The 20,089-nt window shown below is 37.0% G+C and overlaps 1 protein-coding gene across 1 annotated transcript in view; it reads right to left on the reverse strand.

The window, feature by feature from the left end:
• Positions 1 to 20,089, reverse strand: part of SPATA1 (spermatogenesis associated 1) — a gene marked incomplete at its 3' end in the record, with an annotated part of 52,351 nt that overhangs the window by 30,285 nt on the left and 1,977 nt on the right. Inside the window, exons 2-6 of the mRNA XM_011956119.1 lie at positions 11,341 to 11,512; positions 6,371 to 6,477; positions 4,476 to 4,593; positions 1,249 to 1,302; positions 922 to 1,153 (exon numbers count right to left, since the gene is read on the reverse strand). Of these exons, the coding sequence (XP_011811509.1) occupies positions 922 to 1,153; positions 1,249 to 1,302; positions 4,476 to 4,593; positions 6,371 to 6,477; positions 11,341 to 11,376 (547 nt within the window). The remainder of the gene's footprint in view (positions 1 to 921; positions 1,154 to 1,248; positions 1,303 to 4,475; positions 4,594 to 6,370; positions 6,478 to 11,340; positions 11,513 to 20,089) is intronic.

Consider the following 20,089-nt stretch of genomic DNA (forward strand, 5'->3'; position numbering starts at 1 on the left):
GATCTCCTGACCTCGTGATCCGCCCGCCTCGGCCTCCCAAAGTGCTGGGATTACAGGAGTGAGCCACCATGCCCAGCCTGAGTTTAATTTTTATGTAAACATTTTAAATTACCTATCTTTTTTTTTTTTTGAGACAGGGTCTCTTTCTGTCACCCAGGCTGGAGGCCGTAGTGCGATCTCAGCTCACTGCAACCTCCCCCTCCCTGGCTTAAGCAATCCTCCCACCTCAGTCTCCTGAGTAACTGGGACTACAGACATGTGCCACCAGACCTGGCTAACTTTTGCATTTTTTATAGAGACAGGGTCTTGCCATGTTGCCCAAGCTGGTCTCAAACTCCTGGGCTCAAGTGATCCACCTACCTTGGCCTCCTAAAGTGCTTATTACAGGTATAAGCCACCACTCCTGGCCCCTATCACTTTTGAAGAATCAAATTATTAATAATTATTAGTAAATTGATAGGTGTAATCAGATAAAAATTTTAACATTATTTGAAATACATATGTTCCCCAACATTAAAGTTTTGTTTTTGTTGTTGTTTGTGTTGGTTTGATACTGTTTTCCTGACCCTTCTGGTCTCTGAGTCATATCAAAGTTTTACACAGTCATCTTTCCTTTCTCTTCCCCTGTAGCTTTACTTTTATCTAAAACTACTTTATTAAAAAAGAAGTAAAGGTGGTAATGTTCATTTAAGTGCTGTAACTATTTTGATTTTGTTTTTATTTTAACATAGTACTTAAATTGTTTTCTTTTCCTCCCATCTGGCAAAATTATTTTTTTAGAAATCCCCAAGTGGAATTGTAGCTTTCTTTTTATACTGCCTATATTTGTAAGGCTAGGTTTGCTCAGGGTTTGCTTACAGACTTACTGCTAAAATGAACTATAATAGCCTCTTTCTTTTTCCCATTCCAGTTTAAAATCACCTTCTTCCTGATTCTTGTTAGGAAGCTCTTTCAAAGTGTTTTCTAACAAACTGGGATCTCTTCCAAGTTCCTCCTTGAACAAAGTTACACTAATTGGTCTGTGGATTGTTCCATCAGCTTCATTAACACCATTATTAGTCTGCCGCTCATCTAAAATAACTGTTGATGATGGTGAATAAACATTTCCTAAATGGTCCATTATAGGAAGCAAATATAATTCTGGTTGAAGAGCCTAAAACATATAGGAAATTTTAAAAGTTAGTTTGTAATTAAAAGCAGTGCTGTAAGTTAAAAATTAGCATAAGTGTAAAATGTGACATTACATACATATGGAGGAGCAAATGATTTGAGTTTCAGTTCTGATTCTTGCTTTTCCTTCACCTAGAAATAAGTAATGAGAAAAAATTAAAACTGTTGCTACATTTTTTTCAATTAGTTTTACCTCTACTTTTTTTGCAGAAGGCATGTATTTGTGGCAAATATAAAAATCAAATTTAAAAGCTAGTAACTACTGCTAGATTCTAGAAATGAAGAATATAATGTTACTTTTATTCACTGTATCAAACATAAGTTCTATGTCATTTATTAATAATAACTATGCCTATCACTTACATGGACTTACTATGTCCCTGGCACTATTCTAAGTGCTTTACACTTAGTAAAGATTGTATACCTACTTAGTAAACTTTATTTTATTTCCTACATATTCAACCCATAGAGTTCATTTGTTATTTATTTATTTATCTATTTATTTAACAAATATTGGGGGACTGGGTGTGGTGGCTCACGCCTGTAATTCCAGCAGTTTGGGAGGCCAAGGAGGGCAGATCACTTGAGGTCAGGAGTTCGAGGCCAGCCTGGCCAACATGGTGAAACCCCATCTCTACTAAAAATACAAAAATCAGCCAGGTGTGGTGGCTCCCCCAATTACTCGGGAAGCTGAGGCAGAAGAATTGCTTGAACCTGGGAGGTGGAGGCTGCAGTGAGCTGAGAGTGCACCACTGCACTCCAGACTGGGCAACAGAGGGAAACTCTGTCTCAAAAACAAAACAAAACACAAATATTGAGGGCATACTATCTGTCAGGCAGTGTTCTACATGGTATGGATACAATGATAAATAAGGCAAAATCTCTGCTGCTTTCATGGAGTTTATGGTCTACTTGGGAAAGCAGATATTAAATAACTAAATAAACCCAGTTTAGGAGGGTGATACATGTTTTATGAAAAGAAAATAGAGTGATGTAATAAAGAGTAACTTGAAGAAAGAATGTCTGAAAGCTAGTTGGTCAGGGAAGGCCTTTCAGAAAAGATAATACTTGAGCTAAGTCCTGAGTTATGAAAAGAAACAGCCAGCTATCTGAAAATCAGGGAGAAATGATTTCTAGGCAAGTGCAAGGACCAAAAATCAGAAATGAGTCTGCTATATTTGAGAACCAAAGGAAGATTTTCATAGCTGAAGTATGAAACCAAGGAGAAAATGGTCATAGATGAAATTTGAGAGGCAGCTTGTTCCGTAGGCCCTCATTATCTCTTGCCTGAACCACTGTACAACTTTCTTACTGAAATTCTTGCCTCCTCACTTCAATCCATCCTTCTCAGTGAGGCCCAATTAATTTTACTGAAGGCTCTGATCATGTCACTCTTAGTCAAAAACTATGGTTTCAAGAAAAAATCCAAACTACAAATCTGGCATTTGAGAACTTCAACAAACGACTTTATAACTTGCACCCCACTATTTCCTTTCATGTAGTCAACGCTCCACTAAAAACAGTGCCATTTATTATTTCTGAGTTGTCTGCATTTCTACTTCTGTGCTTATCCTATTTTCTCTGTTCAGAAAGCTTTTCTCACCCTTCATCTTTGCAAGAACAAATATTTTTCTTTTAGGATCCAAATTGAAATATTGCTTCTTCCTCAAAGTTTTCTACCTCCCCTCTTCCCCTGCTGGAAGTAATCTCCTTTTCTTCTGAATATATAAAATATGATATTTTATTTATTTATTTTATGTATTTTAATCTTCATCACTACACTGAGCACTCTGAGGGCAAGATCTGTATCTAGTTCTTTTCTAGTTTTGTATATGGAAAAACATTAATAAATATTTGTTTAAAATAATAAAATATTACAAGGATTTTAGAAATTGACCTCAATTACTTAGAACGTCCCTTCCGATCTGGGATTCTATGATTGATATTTTGTACATATACGTATCATGAAAAAGAACAAAAAATTATGAGAATTGTTACTTTTCTTCCCTGTTTGAGGAAAGCTAACTTACTGATCAGTAAATTAATATTAATATGCCAAAAGTTATACTAAATAGAATTCTGATGACCAAAGCCTCTTCAAATTTAGCTACTGATCCCAAGAATCTCACACAGCAAATTATAGTAGTACTTTGGAAGAAAATGCCTATTTTTCCATTATCATTCATGATTTAATTTGTTAAGTGAACATTTAAACACCTCTAGTGCAAAGCACCTTGTTAGGCACTGGTTATAAATACAATGGTGAATAAAATGAAGTCCCTCCCCACAAGGAACTATAATCTAATGGCAGAGTTAGATGTTAAGCAAATATTCACATAAACACATAATAATGATATAATCTGTCAATGAGAGTGAAATAAGAATATGCTGCATTTTAAAGAGTTTAAATATAGAAAATATTAAGGAAATAAAATTTATATAAATATGAGAGACCAGAAACTTTGAGATCTGATGGCTTGTTAGATTTGAAACTTAAGCTAGGAATACTTTCTACTTAGAGTATTCTGCCCACTAAGTCATAGAAACTACAAATAAGAGTGTTCAGTAAATAATAGTTGACACTAGTCAGGGATGGTGGCTCACACTTGTAATCCCAGCACTTTGGGAAGCTGAGGCAGGCAGATCACCTGAAGTCAGGAGTTCGAGACCAGCCTGCCCAACATGGTGAAACTCTGTCTCTACTAAAAATACAAAATTTAGCTTGGTGTGGTATCACGCACCTGTAATCCCAGTTTCTCGGGAGGCAGGAGAATTGCTTGAACCTGGGAGGTGGAGGTTGCAATGAACCAAGATTGCACCACAGCACTCTAGCCAGGGCAACAGAGCAAGACTCCATCTAAAAAAAAAAAAAAACAAAAACAACAACAAAAAAAAACAGTTGACACCAAAAAAATATGTTGGAGCCATATCATTTTCACATCAAATGAGTCTAGTTGTGGCGCAAGCAATGAGAACCCCATTTTTTTTTCCAGAACTCAAGTACTTGCTTAAAACACTTAAAAACTTTCATTTAAATTTAAGAACTTATATGATCACATTTTAAATTGGTATTTCTCTGCTTTGCAAGGAAATTCACACACACACAACCCATCATTTTCATGCCCAATAACACACCTATGCAACCTATCTTTGTTGATCTGTATGTTTAATGATATTTCCATTTTGTTTTGATTGGCATTACATATCTAATAATATCTTAAGAAGCTGAGTTGATACGCATTTAAGAAATATAATTTGAGAAGGTATGGTCTTTCTCAATAAGAAAGAAAAAAAAGAAAACTTACCACAGCTAAATTATTTCCAATGCATTTCAGAAATAAAAATTTTTCTGCAATAGCATCTTCACCCAGGAATTCACCAAGACGCTCCCTCAGGGCTCGTAAAGTAAGTTGAGGAGATACTCTGAAATATTATAAAATTGCCTTATAATATAAAATGAAATAGATTTTGGATATACTAATGATTCAATAACTTTAGTCAGCTATCTCAAACACAAAGGTTGATTTAATGTGTCAGATATAGCTTAACATATTATGTTTCTACACTGCTGGTATTTTGTAGGTCTTCCATAAATATTTCTTAAAATAAATAATTAGAAGTCTGCCTTTAAAATTATACAAATAAACATTGTTTATAAATGTTTTGTACTGAAAAAGAAAATGACTGTCTCTTTGCTAATCTACTTCCAAATTTTATTGTTAAAATTTGCTGTGGAATAGATGTACCTTTATATATACATTAATGAATGATTTAGCCACAGATATTTATTTTGGAAGTTTGGTAGCAGTAGCTAGTGCTTAAAAATTTTTTAAATAATCTAACACTGTCAGATTCCACATCTTTGTTTATTAGGGATACTTTGCTCCTGAATATCTAAAATTTAAAGCCATCACTTACGCTATCATCTGAGCTCTTATTTTTCTAGGACCTTATGAGAAATATTAGATAATTCATTCAATCAACATATATTTGTTGAGCATCTATTATGTGTCAGACATTGTTCCAAGGGATGGGAATATGGCAGTCAACAACACAAAAATCTCTGCCCTTATGGACTTTATAATCTAGTAGTGGGATAGAAAAATTAATGAAGTAAAAAAGTAAAAAAATGTAATCTATAAGACACTACTAAGTAGTACAGAGAAAAATAAGGCAGGAAAGGGAGAAAGGGACTGTACAAATGATTTAAAATACAGTGATTAGAGAATATCCACACAAAAAGGTAATATGTGAGTAAAGACCTGAAGGAAATGGGAGAGCATATGGTTGGGGCAGAAAACTCATTCTAGACAAAAGGAACAGAAAGTAGAAGGGTCCTGAGGTAGGGCTATGTGTTACAGAACAGAAAGGAGCCTGATGTGGTTGAAGAAAGTGATGATGAAGATTAGGAAGAGAGGTGTGCTAAAGGGGTAACAACAGGCAGTTAGATCACATAGTGTTATGTGTCTTTTTGTGAATGTGAAAATACACATCTACATACATATAAACACATGTTCTTTGTTTATATTTTTAAACAGTTCAGAGAAAGAGGCATTGTAGATATATTGCTTTAACTACTATTCTCAGATCTTCAGATCTTCAGCAGTCCTTCCTTCCTTCCTTCCTTCCTTCCTTCCTTCCTTCCTTCCTTCCTTCCTTCCTTCCTTCCTTCCTTCCTTCCTTCCTTCCTTCCTTCCTTCCTTCCTTCCTTCCTTCTTTCCTTCCTTCCTCTTTCTCTCTCCCTCTTTCTCTTTCCCTCTTTCCCTCTCTCTCTCTTTTTTATTTTGGCAGAGTCTCACTCTGTTGCCCAGACCAGAGTGCAGTGGTGCAATCATGGCTCACTGCAGCCTTGACCTCTGGGCCTCAAAGCAATCCTCCCACTTTAGCCTCTTGAGTAGTTTAGCAGATTTTTAATTTTAGATAACTTCTCTCTTAATTCACTTTGTGTTTGACCATAATAATACACAGGTTATATACTGTTTTCTGGGTGGTAGTAGTATGGCCAAGTGAGCTATTCTTACAGAACTGATTTAATTGTTACATAGCACTACATATTGATAGTATTAAGTCAGGAAATGGATCTATCACGTGGACAAAATATTTTTCACTTATACTTTTTAAATTTCCAAAAAGCATTTTTCTCTGAAGAAAGAAAGATTCTTCTTTCAGGCATATTGTTACATGACTACACAACACTTGCCTTAGAAATCCAGCTGAAATGAATTTGTTAACAACTTCTGTTGAAATGGTATTTAGCTTATAGTTCCATGATCCTTCAGGGACATAAAAAACATGAAGTTCCACCAACTGAATAAATTGAGAAGAACATCAGTTAAAATACTTTTAAAGTGAAAAAAAATCAACTGATGTTCTATAGAATTAAGTTTAATAAACACAACAGAAAAAAATGGAATACATATATCCCTATGAACAAACAAAAAACAAAATGAACTAAAAATTTGTTCTTAAGTTGGCCACTTGGCATTTGGAGCACATTTTCCCTTGGCAACAATGTTACAGATGTGGCTATGAGATTATCTCAACATCTTTGGCATATGGTGTTTTTTCTGTGGTCTGCAGTAAGAATCCTAGGGCACCAAGACTAGTTTTCTTAACATCAACCTTTACCTCACCTCACTCGCCACCTACTCAGTTCCACTGGGGTGAACTTGTGGAATCTTTATCCTTTGTATATTTTCTCCCTATTACAGTTCTGATGATTGCTAGCCCTCAGCACCTGCAAAAGGTTTAACACTGTGGTTTGGGGAATGTACTTATTCCCCAGAATTCCAGGAAGAACCTATTCCTGACCAATGAGAAAGGAACGATTGTTCTTACATTGGGCATGTCTGTGTGTCTGTGCTTCTATGTAACTATCCACTTTTCCACTGATGTTTTGTTATGACCTTGATTAGAATTCTTCTATTTAAAAAAAATTTACAAAAAAAAAAAATTTACATAACCAAAACAGAAACAGAACGATTGCAAATGTAGTCTTATCTTTTTTTTTTTTTTTGAGGCGGAGTCTCGCTCTGTCGCCCAGACTGGAGTGCAGTGGCCAGATCTCAGCTCACTGCAAGCTCCGCCTCCTGGGTTTACGCCGTTCTCCTGCCTCAGCCTCCCGAGTAGCTGGGACTACAGGCGCCCGCCACCTCGCCCGGCTAGTTTTTTTTTTGTATTTTTAGTAGAGACGGGGTTTCACCGTGTTAGCCAGGATGGTCTCGATCTCCTGACCTCATGATCCGCCCGTCTCGGCCTCCCAAAGTGCTGGGATTACAGGCTTGAGCCACCGCGCCCGGCCGTCTTATCTTTTAATCAAATTAAGTTTGATACTCCCTGCATATTAAAAGTCAAAGCATTTAAATGAATATTCTTGAATGCAATATTAAATATCTGAGAAACCTTTAAAAGTTTGAATATGGCCTACTGTTAATATTAGTAATTTTATAGGAGATAAAAATGGTTCTTGAGCATAAGGTTTTCTTCAAGTTGTTTTTATAAATCAAGAAAATTACTTCTATGCTTTTGATGATGAAATATTAACTAAAAATTCAAAATGTTTGTATAGATCTGATAGTGAAGTTTTCTGTATGTTGCATTTTGAACACTAGAGCACTTAAAAGATTATCCCCTCGCTATACTATTGAATATTTGCAAAACCTTAAGAAATTTGAAATAAATATGACCTTATCTTTATATAAATATATTAATATTTTACAGGGGGAAACTCTCTCTTGAACTAAATATTTATATACATGTTTCTTAAAAAATACATTTTAATGTTTTTTTCCAGAACAATAAAGTAGTTGAAAAAATATTTTAAAATTTTAAAGTACATATTAAATCTGACAATATTATTTTAAGGTTAAATATTCTATTTACACTCACACCCTGATTTATTATAATCTTACTTTCCTGGCTTTAATGGAAGCTGCTCATCAATAATATTTTCATTAAAACCATTAGCTATTTTAAAAATACATTACAAGGTGTATATATATATATACATACACATATATATATGGGGGCATATACTTTTTCTTTTGCCCCAGGTTTCAAAATGATTAGGGATGGCACTGTTGGATCCTGTCTCTTATTTAAAATATTGGTATCTTGTTCATCATGGATTTTTTTTGCATTAATTTTACTAAAACAATTTTTTGGTAGCCCCTTAAATTTTTCATCTATGGCAAGTACCTCATTTGCCTCAGACTAGTCCTGGCTTTGTGAGAAATACAGCCAATAAACAATAAATACTGCCTTCTAAGAAGTAAAATTTAAAAAAGTTTTTTTAAATTAAAAAAATAAACATAAAACACTAATAGATAATATAGATATTATAAAGTGGTAGCTACTAGGAAAAAATAAGTAGGGCGGGGTAAAGAAGAATGGGAAGATATGGGATGGAGAAGTTTTCAGTTTTAAATAGTCAGGACAGGTCTCATGGAAGAGGTGATATCGGAGTAAAGACCTAAGGGAAAAGAAGGAATTAGCCAAGTGAAGATCTAGATGGAAAGAGTTTCAGAAAGAGATAAAATAAAGGTATTAAGGTGACAGCATATCAGTATGATTGAAGCAGAGAGAGTAGGGGAGAGAGCAGTAGAAGATAAGTTCAGAAAAATAAGGAGGTAGAGGGGAAACATATAGCGCCTTCTGAGCCATTTTCACCTACAAAATGGGAAGCTAATGCATGGTTTTAAGAGAAACATTAAGATCTGACATATATTTTTATTTAATAGGAAAAATTTTAAACATACATATAAATAAAGTAATTCTCTCTCTCCGAATAAAATATTCAAAGTAAATCAGACATCGCGACACTATATCCCTAAATTATTTGGCATCCATATTCTAAAAATAAGAACCTCTGTAACATAATCACAGTTTCATTTTCACATCTAAAAAATTAAAATTCCTTAATGTCAATTAATATCCAGTCCATATTTAAATTTTCCCAATTGTCCTTGAAATATTTTCTTAACCTAGAATTCAAACAAAGATCACACAATGCATTTGGTTGTTACATCTTTTAAAACTTTCATCTTGAAGAGCTCCCAAACCTATTTTTTGCTTTTTATTTTTAACATGGCATTGACTTTTTAAAAGATACTGAGCCAGTTGTCTTATAGAATGTTCCACATTCTGAATATACTTCATTATCTCTAAGGTGTCATTTAACTTGTTTCTCCAACCTCTCTTACCTCCTGTAAACAGTTAACTATACAGCCTTCAAGTGACACAGGGGCAATAATATTTTGAAGTGGTGTCCTGTATTTTATATTGCATTATATCAGGATATACATAATGCTTTACTTAATTAGCTGAGTGATGGGGATCATAGCTAGAACAGACTATAAGAGGCAAGAAAAGGGAACTTGTTATGAAGCTACTGGAATAATTAGAGTGTGAGACAATGGTGACTCATGTGCTAGCAGTAAAGGTTATTAAAAAGCAGACAGGGCCGGGCGCGGTGGCTCAAGCCTGTAATCCCAGCACTTTGGGAGGCCGAGGCGGGCGGATCACAAGGTCAGGAGATCGAGACCATCCTGGCTAACACGGTGAACTAAAAATACAAAAAACTAGCTGGGCGAGGTGGCGGGCGCCTGTAGTCCCAGCTACTCGGGAGGCTGAGGCAGGAGAATGGTGTGAACCCGGGAGGCGGAGCTTGCAGTGAGCTGAGATCCGGCCACTGCACTCCAGCTTGGGCGACAGAGCGAGACTCCGTCTCAAAAAAAAAAAAAAAGCGACAGATTTTGTATGTATTTAAAAGTTAGAGTCAATCAATTGGAAGTGGAGTTTAAGAGTCAAGTAGAAGAGTCAGAGTCAATCTATTGGAAGTGGAGTTTGAAAGAAGAGTCAAGTAGAAGACTCAAGTATGCAAGAAGAATCAAGTATGACTCCAAGGCATTTGGCCTCAGATACTGAAAGGATAGATTTGACCTTTCAGTATCTGAAATGGCAAAAGTCATGGGTAGTGCAAGTTTTAGGGAAGGGAAAAAAAATCCAGTTTCAGACATATGAAGATGAGATATCTATTGGCCATCCAAGTGGAGATGTCAGTTAGTCAGCTGAATATAGGCCTATGTGAATCTGGAATTTGGGAAAGAGGACTGAGATAAGGCTATAAATTTGGAAATCCTTGGCATAAAGTTGGTATTTAAATCTATTAGACTAGATAAGATCACCAAGGAATGCGTGTAGGCAAAGAAGAGAACAAAGAGCTGAACCCTGATGTATTCCAAAATTAAGAGGTCAGTAAGAAGATGAAGGCCCAGTAAAGATGACTGAGAATGAACAACCAGGGAGGTAAGAAGAAAACAAACATGAAAGAGCTGAACCCTGATGTATTCACAAATTAAGAGGTCAGGAGGAAGATGAAGGCCCAGTAAAGATGACTGAGATTGAACAGCCAGGGAGGTAAGAAGAAAACAAACAAAACATGTATGCTAGAAGCCTAGTGAAGCCTATGTCAAGGAAGAGAAAGTGATTAATGGTGTCAGCTGTTGTGCACACATAGATCAAGAATGTTTAGGATAAGAATTAACCAACAGATTTAGTAATGAAAGGGTGAATTTAATGAGAACAGTTTTGGTGGAATAATGGAGATGAAATCTTGATTGCACTTGGTTTAAGAGAAAATAGAGAGAAGGTATTGGGGGTCTAAGATGGTATGACATACTTGTTTAGAAGAGTGAAAGAGTGAATTAATGAGTCGCAGATAGTAAGACTGCCCACCAGAAAAGATTCCATTTGAAATTCATGGTAGGTACAGAACAGGTGGAGAAATGCATTAACCATGTCTGTTGTTTTGTCAAGCAGCACAATGAAGTGACAGAGGGGCAAGGAGTCAAAAGTATGTGCAAAAGAGTGATCATGACTGCTCTATGGAACTTAAGCTAGATATGGAGGGTACCACCTTCAACCATACAATTGAGAAATAGTAAAAAAGGTGATAGAATCAATGCATTGGGGATCCCAATATGGTTGGGGTAGAGGAAGTGAGCTAGCGACACGAGAAGTGTAACCAGGCAATGGGATATATGAAGTTGGGATCATGGTGGAGTCAATATCTAATACTTTATATAATTTATGTTTTTGCTTTTATAAAACTTTTCAAAAACAATGATAAGCAAGTCTTTCTTATATTTTAGTATAAAAAGATTTTCTTACCTCTGATGAGGAAGGTCGACTTGGATTGAGCGACATATTTACTAATGTCTGAATGGGATAATTATCAATTGGAATTTTGTTTCTTTATTTATCTTTCTTCATTTAAGTAGTATTAAATAAAAATTGTAATAGTTTTTTTGGCTTAAGATAGCATTCCACTCATTTCTGGTCTCTGATTTGTTCAAGAAATAAAAAGGAAAACACAAAAACATTAAATAAACTAAAAATGAAAACTTGGAAATATATATAATCTTTATTATTCTAACTCTAAAGGACATATTACTAGTAAATAGGACTGTGTAATGAAATGAGTATAAATCTATACAACTAAGTAACGTGACAAATTACATTATAATGGACTTGTGACCAGGACATACTTTACTATTCTAAATAATTCATCTTTTCTTGGTCAAAAATTAAGGTTAAATAGATAGCATTTTACATGAAGTAGAAATACACATTTGGAAGTAGAAAGACAGAATTTATGATTCTTGGTTAGGATCAACGACAAATTCTAAGCATGCCTAAAGTTTTAATTAGCCTCTGGGCTAGTTAAAATGGCTATAGAATGATGAAAACTGTTTTACCATATACATTTCTTCCTGGGTTTTGATGCCTCAATAATAAAAAACATGAACAATCATTCCAGGTGAAAATGCCAGTCTTTATATATATCAGGCTTCATTTGTGTATTATTTCCTGTGTTTTTCCTCAGGATTTATGGCAGTTTACAAGAATGTATGATACAATTAAAAATATACAATGTATATAAGAAAAAATAAAAAATAAGGTAGCTGAATTATTACTCTAAAAGGAATTATCAAAGCAGGATAATCCTTAAGGATACACTAATCATATCAACACAAGAGCTGAAGCTTTTCTAGATTTCAAAGCATTGCTCTTCCTTGATTTATGTTAAAATAAGGATTTATCTCCAACAAAACTTAAAATTCCTCTGATCTGGTACTGATTGTAGCGCTACAAAACCCTAACAAGTACCACTAGTTGTTTTAATGGTATCAAAATTAAAAGATTATCTCCTGAAATATAGCATCTCCTTAGTTTTACATATTACTTTCCATATTTCTTATAATAATTAAAACTTAGAATGTGATTTGTCATTTTGACCATGTCAAACGCTATTTTAAGTATACATTAGTACTTTAAGAAAGTATTTATATATCTATACAAAAACTCTGTATGCCACTGTATTAATATTAGCCTCTATTATGAACCTAAGTGAAAGATGACTCAGATACATATATGGTCACTTCATTATTAGATAATAATTAGTTAATAATCTATAATAATTATAGCATAAGGACATTCTTGATTCACTGGTATGCAAGTTAGTAGGCTAAAAGTTTTAATTTGTTACATATTAAAATTTGATATTTTAATTCAGAATAATTTTTTTTTTCTTTTTTTTTGAGACAGAGTCTCCCTGTGTCACCCAGGCTGGAGTACAGTGGCGCACTCTTGGCTCACTGCAGCCTCTGCCTCCCAGGTTCAAGTGATTCTCCTGCCTCAGGCAGGTCTCAAACTCCTGACCTCAAGTGATCTGCCCGTCTCGGCCTCCGGAAGTGCTGGGATTACGGGCATGAGCCACCAATGTGCCCATCCCAGAACAAATTTTTAATTAAACAAACTCAAGATAGATCAGTCAAGACCTGCTTTATTGTTGTCCTGAGGTAAACCTATACAGGACCCCACTATACAGGTTAAGTATCCGTAATTTTAAAATCTGAAATCTGGAATGCTCAAAAATCTGAAACTTTTTGAATGCTGACATAATGCTCCAAAGAAATGCTCATTGGAGCATTTTGGATTTTGGATTAGGATTGTTTAACCGATATAATGCAAATATCCCAAAATTTGAAAAAATCTGAAATCTGAAACATTTCTGACACCAAACATTTTGGATAAGGGATACTCAACCTATAGTATCCCTTCTAAAGTAATGGCAAAGAAGCCATGTTTGGGATTTTAAGAACTCCCTTTATCATTTCTGATGCAACCAATGCTGGAGACCAAATCCTGGGCTGACCAGAAACAAACAAAATGTTCTGCTGTAAAAAGATGAGCCCTTGGGAATTAGACCTGGGAAAAGAGCTCAAGATTCAAGCGTTAGTAGACATTACTAACACGAATATAGAAAAGAGAGCCAGGTGCGGTGGCTCATGCCTATAATTCCAGCACTTTGGGAGGCCAAGAGGGGCGGATTGCCCGAGGTCAGGAGTTTGAGACCAGTCTGGCCAACATGGTGAAACCCCATCTCTACTAAAAATACAAAAAAAAAAAAAAAAATTAGCTGGGCGTGGTGGCATGCGCCTGTAATCCCATCTATTCCAGAGGCTGAGGCAAGGGAATTGCTTGAACCAGGGGAGGTTTCAGTGAGCCAAGATCGTGCCATTGCACTCTAACCTGGGCGACAGTGACTCCATCTCAAAAAAAAAAAAAAAAGAATACAGAAAAGTCATGAGGCAGTATCATAGTATCACAGCCATGAGGCAAGCCTATGTTACGGGAAAGCTATACTTATCTATAAAGAGATAGCGGCCGGGCGCGGTGGCTCAAGCCTGTAATCCCAGCACTTTGGGAGGCCGAGACGGGTGGATCACGAGGTCAGGAGATCGAGACCATCCTGGTCTACACGGTGAGACCCCGTCTCTACTAAAAAATACAAAAAACTAGCCGGGCGAGATGGCGGGCGCCTGTAGTCCCAGCTACTCCGGAGGCTGAGGCAGGAGAATGGCGTAAACCCGGGAGGCGGAGCTTGCAGTGAGCCGAGATCGCGCCACTGCACTCCAGCCTGGGCGATAGAGAGCAAGACTCCGTCTCAAAAAAAAAAAAAAAAAAGAGATAGCAAAAGATAAAGCATAGAAAAAATGACTGAGTTAACTGGTAGTGAGAAGCAAACTGAGGAAGTAACATAGCTGATTCATGTTTATAACTAAGCACTAGAGAGGAATCAAGAAGTCTTGGGGCTGAAGTATCTAGCCTTGGATCTACTTCCAGTTTGGCTTATTAGCGTGACAGTTTCTGTTTTGGGATTTACAAGGGATATGCGCCTCCACTGCTGCTGTATGTTGATCTTTACAATAATCTCCTCATTGCTTGTGCTAACTTGAGTAACCCTTTGCTATTGAAACTACGAGAGGCTAATTAAAACTTCAGGCATGCTTGGCTGGCGCAGTGGCTCACGCCTGTAATCCCAGTACTTTGGGAGGCCAAAGCAGGCAGATCACCTGTGGTCGGGAGTTTGAGACCAGCCTGACCAACATGGAGAAACCCCATCTTTACTAAAAATACAAAATTAGTTGAGTGTGGTGGCGCATGTCTGTAATCTCAGCTACTCCAGAGACTGAGGCAGGAGAATCGCTTGAACCCGGGAGACAGAGGTTGTGTGAGTCGAGATTGCACCATTGCACTCTAGCCTGGGCAACAAGAGCGAAACTCTGTAACAATAAAACAAAACAAAACAAAACCAAAAAAATTTTAGGCATGCTTAGAATTTGTAGTTGATCCTCACCAAATCATATACTAAATCCTAACATATAATATGTGGGATTTTCACATTTTTTACCTGTTACTAATTAGCTAATGAACAAAATGATGCCAACAATTCAAATGAAAGGAGACTGATATCTCAATAACCAAAAATAAAGTGACTATTAAGTTCCTGTCTAATCTTTCATTTACTGCATAATTTTGCTTTACAACTCTACTGCCAGGAATGGAAAATCAATTTTATCTTGCATGCTAATTCCCATCAACTAGTACTGACTATCTAGAAGTGAATTACTAAGTAGGATCCCAAGGCTACATCTCAGAATTACCATAGTCAACTATGGGTTTGAGAAGGAGTAACTCTTGGTGGATGTATAACCTATCTGCCATCTCTGATCTAGTCCCTCCTTTCAAAGTATCTACCCATCATGTTTTCTCTGCACTTTTCCAAAATGATTTTCAGTGTCAGTAGCAGAGCTGAAAATCAAGCTTAAGAACTTCTGATACTTATTCAATTTCTAGAAATAAGGATTCTAGTAATTTTTATTTCCTGTTTGATTTGATAATACGGCATACAAAGATTGCTCGATGTACTTTAGAAAATCCTAAATGCTGACATGGGCTATGTTTAAATATATCAATAAAGTAGAATCTCACACAAGGTAATCAGATTGATTGGGAGCCAGAAAAGCAGATTTCTGGTCCCTTATAACCTACAAAACCATTCACTGGTCTGAGTGTCAGTTTCTTAGTGGTAAGTGACTTGAACTCTTCAAAATCCTTTGCAGCTCTAAAATGTTTTGATTACTTGATTGCTCAGGGAATGCAACAAGTGAAAGGGAAACTTACATTCTGGAATAAAAAAATCAGAATACAGTTAACTTTATGACAGATGATGGGAGTATTTTTTCACATAATTCCTGATTCTTAAATCACCAAGGCATGAAGTCTATCTGATCAGGATAGATTCAGGTTATGTATATGTCCTGGGAGTTCTGCTTTATTTGGTTCCTGGTTAAGCTGTAAATAAAATTCTAATCAATTTAAAGGGTAACCTGTCTTAGGTAAATAGATTAAAATGCCTGAAATGAGGCCAGGTGTGGTGGCTCACACCTATAATCCCAGCACTTTGGGAGGCTGAGGCGGGTGGATCACCTGAGGTCAGGAGTTTGAGACCAGCCTGACCCACAAGGTGAACTCCGTCTCTAGTAAAAACACAAAATTAGTTGGGCATGGTGGCGCATACCTGTAATCTCAGCTACTCGGGAGGCTGAGGCAGGAAACTTGCTTGAACCCAGGAGGCAGAGGTTGCGGTGAGCTGAGATCACGCCATTGCACTCTAGCCTGGGCAACAACAGCAAAACTCCATCTCGAAAAAAAAAAAAAAAAGGAAAAACAAAAAAAGCCTGAAATGCCTGAGGGCACTCCAGAATCCACAAGCATTTATAATATAATAGTTAGACTTGTGGAACCAATGGAGGAATGAGGTTTGTTTTCTTTTTTTTTTTTTTTTTAGGCGGGAGCTCGCTCTGTCGCCCGGGCTGGAGTGCATGGAGTGCAATGGCTGGATCTCAGCTCACTGCAAGCTCCGCCTCCTGGGTTTCGGCCATTCTCCTGCCTCAGCCTCCCGAGTAGCTGGGACTACAGGCGCCCGCCACCTCGCCCGGCTAGTTTTTGTATTTTTAGTAGAGACGGGGTTTCACCGTGATAGCCAGGATGGTCTCGATCTCCTGACCTCGTGATCCACCCATCTCGGCCTCCCAAAGTGCTGGGATTACAGGCTTGAGCCACCGCGCCCGGCCGAGGTTTGTTTTCTAGACAGGTCCTAGTGTAGACAAAATGGCATACTTGTCTTGATTTGAAACCTTCTCAGGATATATAAGGACATTTTAGAGTGGGGGAGGGTCTCCCAGAGAGTAACAGAATGATATTGGGTTAGAATCTATGTTGGAAAAGGAATTATAGAGTTAGGTTTCTTTTACTTTGTAATTTTTGTGGGCATGTAGTAGGTGTATATATTTATGGGTACACGAAATATTTTGATACAGGCATACAATGTGTGAAAATCACATCAGGGTAAATAGGGTATCTATGACCTCAAGCATTTATCCTTTCTTTGTGTTACAAAAAATCAAATTATACTCTTATTTTAAAATGTATAATTATTGTTAACTATAATCACCCTTTTGTGCTATCAAATACTAGATTTTATTCACTTTATCTAACTTAATATTTCTGTACCCATTAACCATCCCCAGTTCCCACCCTACTGCTCTTCCCAGCCTCTGGTAACCATCATTCTACTATCTCCATGAGTTCAATTGTTTTATGTTTTACTGCCAAATAAGTGAGAACATGTGAAGTTTGTGTTTCTGCACCTGGTTTTTTCACTTAACATAATGACCTCCAGTTCTATCCATGTGGTTGCAAATGAGATAATCTCATTCTTTTTTATGGCGGAATGGTATTCCATTGTTTATTTGTACCACATTTTCTTTACTCATTCATCTGTTGATAGACACTTAGGCTGCTTTTAAATCTTGGCTATTGTGAATAGCGCTGCAGTAAACAAGGGAGTGCAGATACCTCGATACACTGGTTTCTTTTCTTTTGGGTCTATAGCTAGCGGTGGGATTCCTGGGACATACTGAAGCTCTATTTTTAGTTTTTTTGAGAAACCTCCAAGTTGGTCTCCATAGTGGTGGTACTAATTTACATTCTCACCAACAGCGTACAAGGGTCCCTTTTCTCCACATCCTCACCAGCATTTGTTATTGTCTATCTTTTGCATAAAAGCCACTTTGAGGAGAGATGATATCTCGTTGTAGTTTTGATTTGCATTTCTCTTGATGATCAGTGATGTTGGAACACCTTTTCATATACCTGTTCGCCATTTGTAAGTCTTCTTTTGAAAAGTGTTTATTCAGCATTTTTGCCCATTTTTAAAGTGGATTATTAGATTTTTTTCCCTATATAGTTGAGCTCCTTATATATTCTGGTTATAAATCAGATGAATAGTTTGCAAATATTTCTTCCCATTCTGTGACTTGTCTCTTCACTTTGCTGATTGTTTCCTTTGTAGTGCAGAAGGTTTTCATTTTTATTTTTTATTTTTCTGAGAAAAGGCTTCTCTGTTGCCCATGCTGGAATGCAGCAGCATGATCATAGCTCACTGCAGCTTTGACCTCTGCGGGTTACCAAGTAGCTGGGATCACAGGTACATGCCACCATGCCCAGCTACTTTTTGTATTTTTGTAAAGATGCGGTTTTGGCTTTGCCATGTTGCCCAGGCTGTTATCAAACTCCTGGGTTCAAGCAATCCACCTGTTTCAGCCTCTCAAAGTGCTGGGATTACAAGCATAAGCCACCATGCCTGGTCCTGTGCGGGTTTTTAACTTGATGTAATCCCATTTGTTCATTTTTGCTTTGGTTGCCTGTGCTTGTAGGGCATTATTCAAAATATCTTTACCCAATCCAATGTACTGGAAAGTTTCTCCAATGTTTTCTTTTCCTTTTTTGAGAGCTGGAGCCTCACTCTGTCGCCCAGGCTGGAGTGCAATGGCATGATCTCAGCTTACTGCAATCTCTGCCTCCCGGATTCAAGTGATTCTCCTGCCTCAGCTTCCCAAGTAGCTGTGACTACAGGCGTGTGCCACTCTGCCCAGCTAATTTTTGTCTTCTTAGTAGAGACAGGGTTTCACTCTATGTTGGTCAGGCTGGCCTGAAACTCCTGACCTCAGGTGTTCCACCCGCCTCGGCTTCCCAAAGTGCTGGGATTACAGGTGTGAGCCACCATGCCCCACCCCCAATGTTTTCTTATAGTAGTTTCATAGTTTGAGGTCTTAGATTTAAGTCTTTAACCCATTTTGATTTGATTTTGGTATATGAGGAGAGAGATCCAGTTTCATTCTTCTAATATGGATATTCAGTTTTCCCAGCACCATTTATTGAAGGGACTGTCCTTTCTCCAATGTATGTTCTTGGCACCTTTGTAAAAAACGAGTTCATTGCAGGTGAATGAATTTGTTTCTGGGTTCTCTAGTCTGTTCTACTAGTCTATGTGTCTGTTTTTATGCCAGTTACCATGCTGTTTTGGTTACTATAGCTCTGCTGCGTAATTTGAGGTCAGGTAACATGATTCCTCCATTTTTATTTTTTGCTCAGGGTAACTTTGGTGACTCTGGGTCTTTTATGGTTCTGTGTAAGTTTTAGGATTTTTAAAAATACTTCTGCGAAGAATGTCATGGGTATTTTGATAGAGATTGCATTGAATCTGTAGATTGCTTTGGGTATTAGAGACATTTTAACTATATTGAATCTTCCAATACATGAACATGGAGTATTTATGGTTTTCATTGTAGAGATCTTTAACTTCCTTGGTTACTTCCTAAGTATTTTATTTGCAGCTACTGTATATATTTTTTTTCTCCAAACTTCAATTTCCTTAGCCATTATAAAAAAAGTATAAGCTCATTCTTTCAGAAAGAAGTCAGAATTGTGAAATCCCCCTTTGAAGAGATTCAGTTTTTAGTTAAACTACAAAGTAAGGCATGTGAATCTTATTTATTCAAATTCTGAATTTAGACCTAGTGAACTAAAGAACTTAGGGTATTAATTGAATAAGGTGAAGATCTCAGGTAAATTTAAATTGACAGTGCTCTGCTGACAAAACATAAAATGACAGATTACTTGGTTGTTTTTTCTTGCCATTTATTGCTACAAGAATCTTCTTGGTGACAAATTGTTTTTACAACAGGCCAGTCTTCAACCAACTGAACTGTGAGCATCTATGTCTGTACAGTTGGTAACATGTTTGAAATGTTTTAGATCATTGTGGAAGGTCAAAGGACATCTCCTAAACAAAAATTTAAGAGATACAGATAGTTCATAAACTATATTTACTGGTAATCACTTCAGATGCAACTGAACTTAAAGTTATCTCAATGGTTTGTTTGTTTGTTTGTTTGTTTTTGAGACGGAGTCTCGCTCTGTCGCCAGGCTGGAGTGCAGTGGCGCCATCTCGGCTCACTGCAACCTCTGCCTCCCAGGTTCAAGCCATTCTCCTCCATCAAGCCTCCTGGGTAGCTGGGACTACAGGCGTGTGTCACCACGCCCGGCTAATTTTAGTATTTTTTAGTAGAGACGAGGTTTCACCACGTTGGCCAGGATGGTCTCGATCTCCATCTCGTGATCCGCCTGCCTCCGCCTGCTAAAGTGCTAGGATTACAGGCGTGAGCCA

Source organism: Colobus angolensis, unplaced genomic scaffold (assembly GCF_000951035.1).
Source record: "Colobus angolensis palliatus isolate OR3802 unplaced genomic scaffold, Cang.pa_1.0 Scaffold41, whole genome shotgun sequence".
Classification (NCBI taxonomy): Eukaryota; Metazoa; Chordata; class Mammalia; order Primates; family Cercopithecidae; genus Colobus; species Colobus angolensis.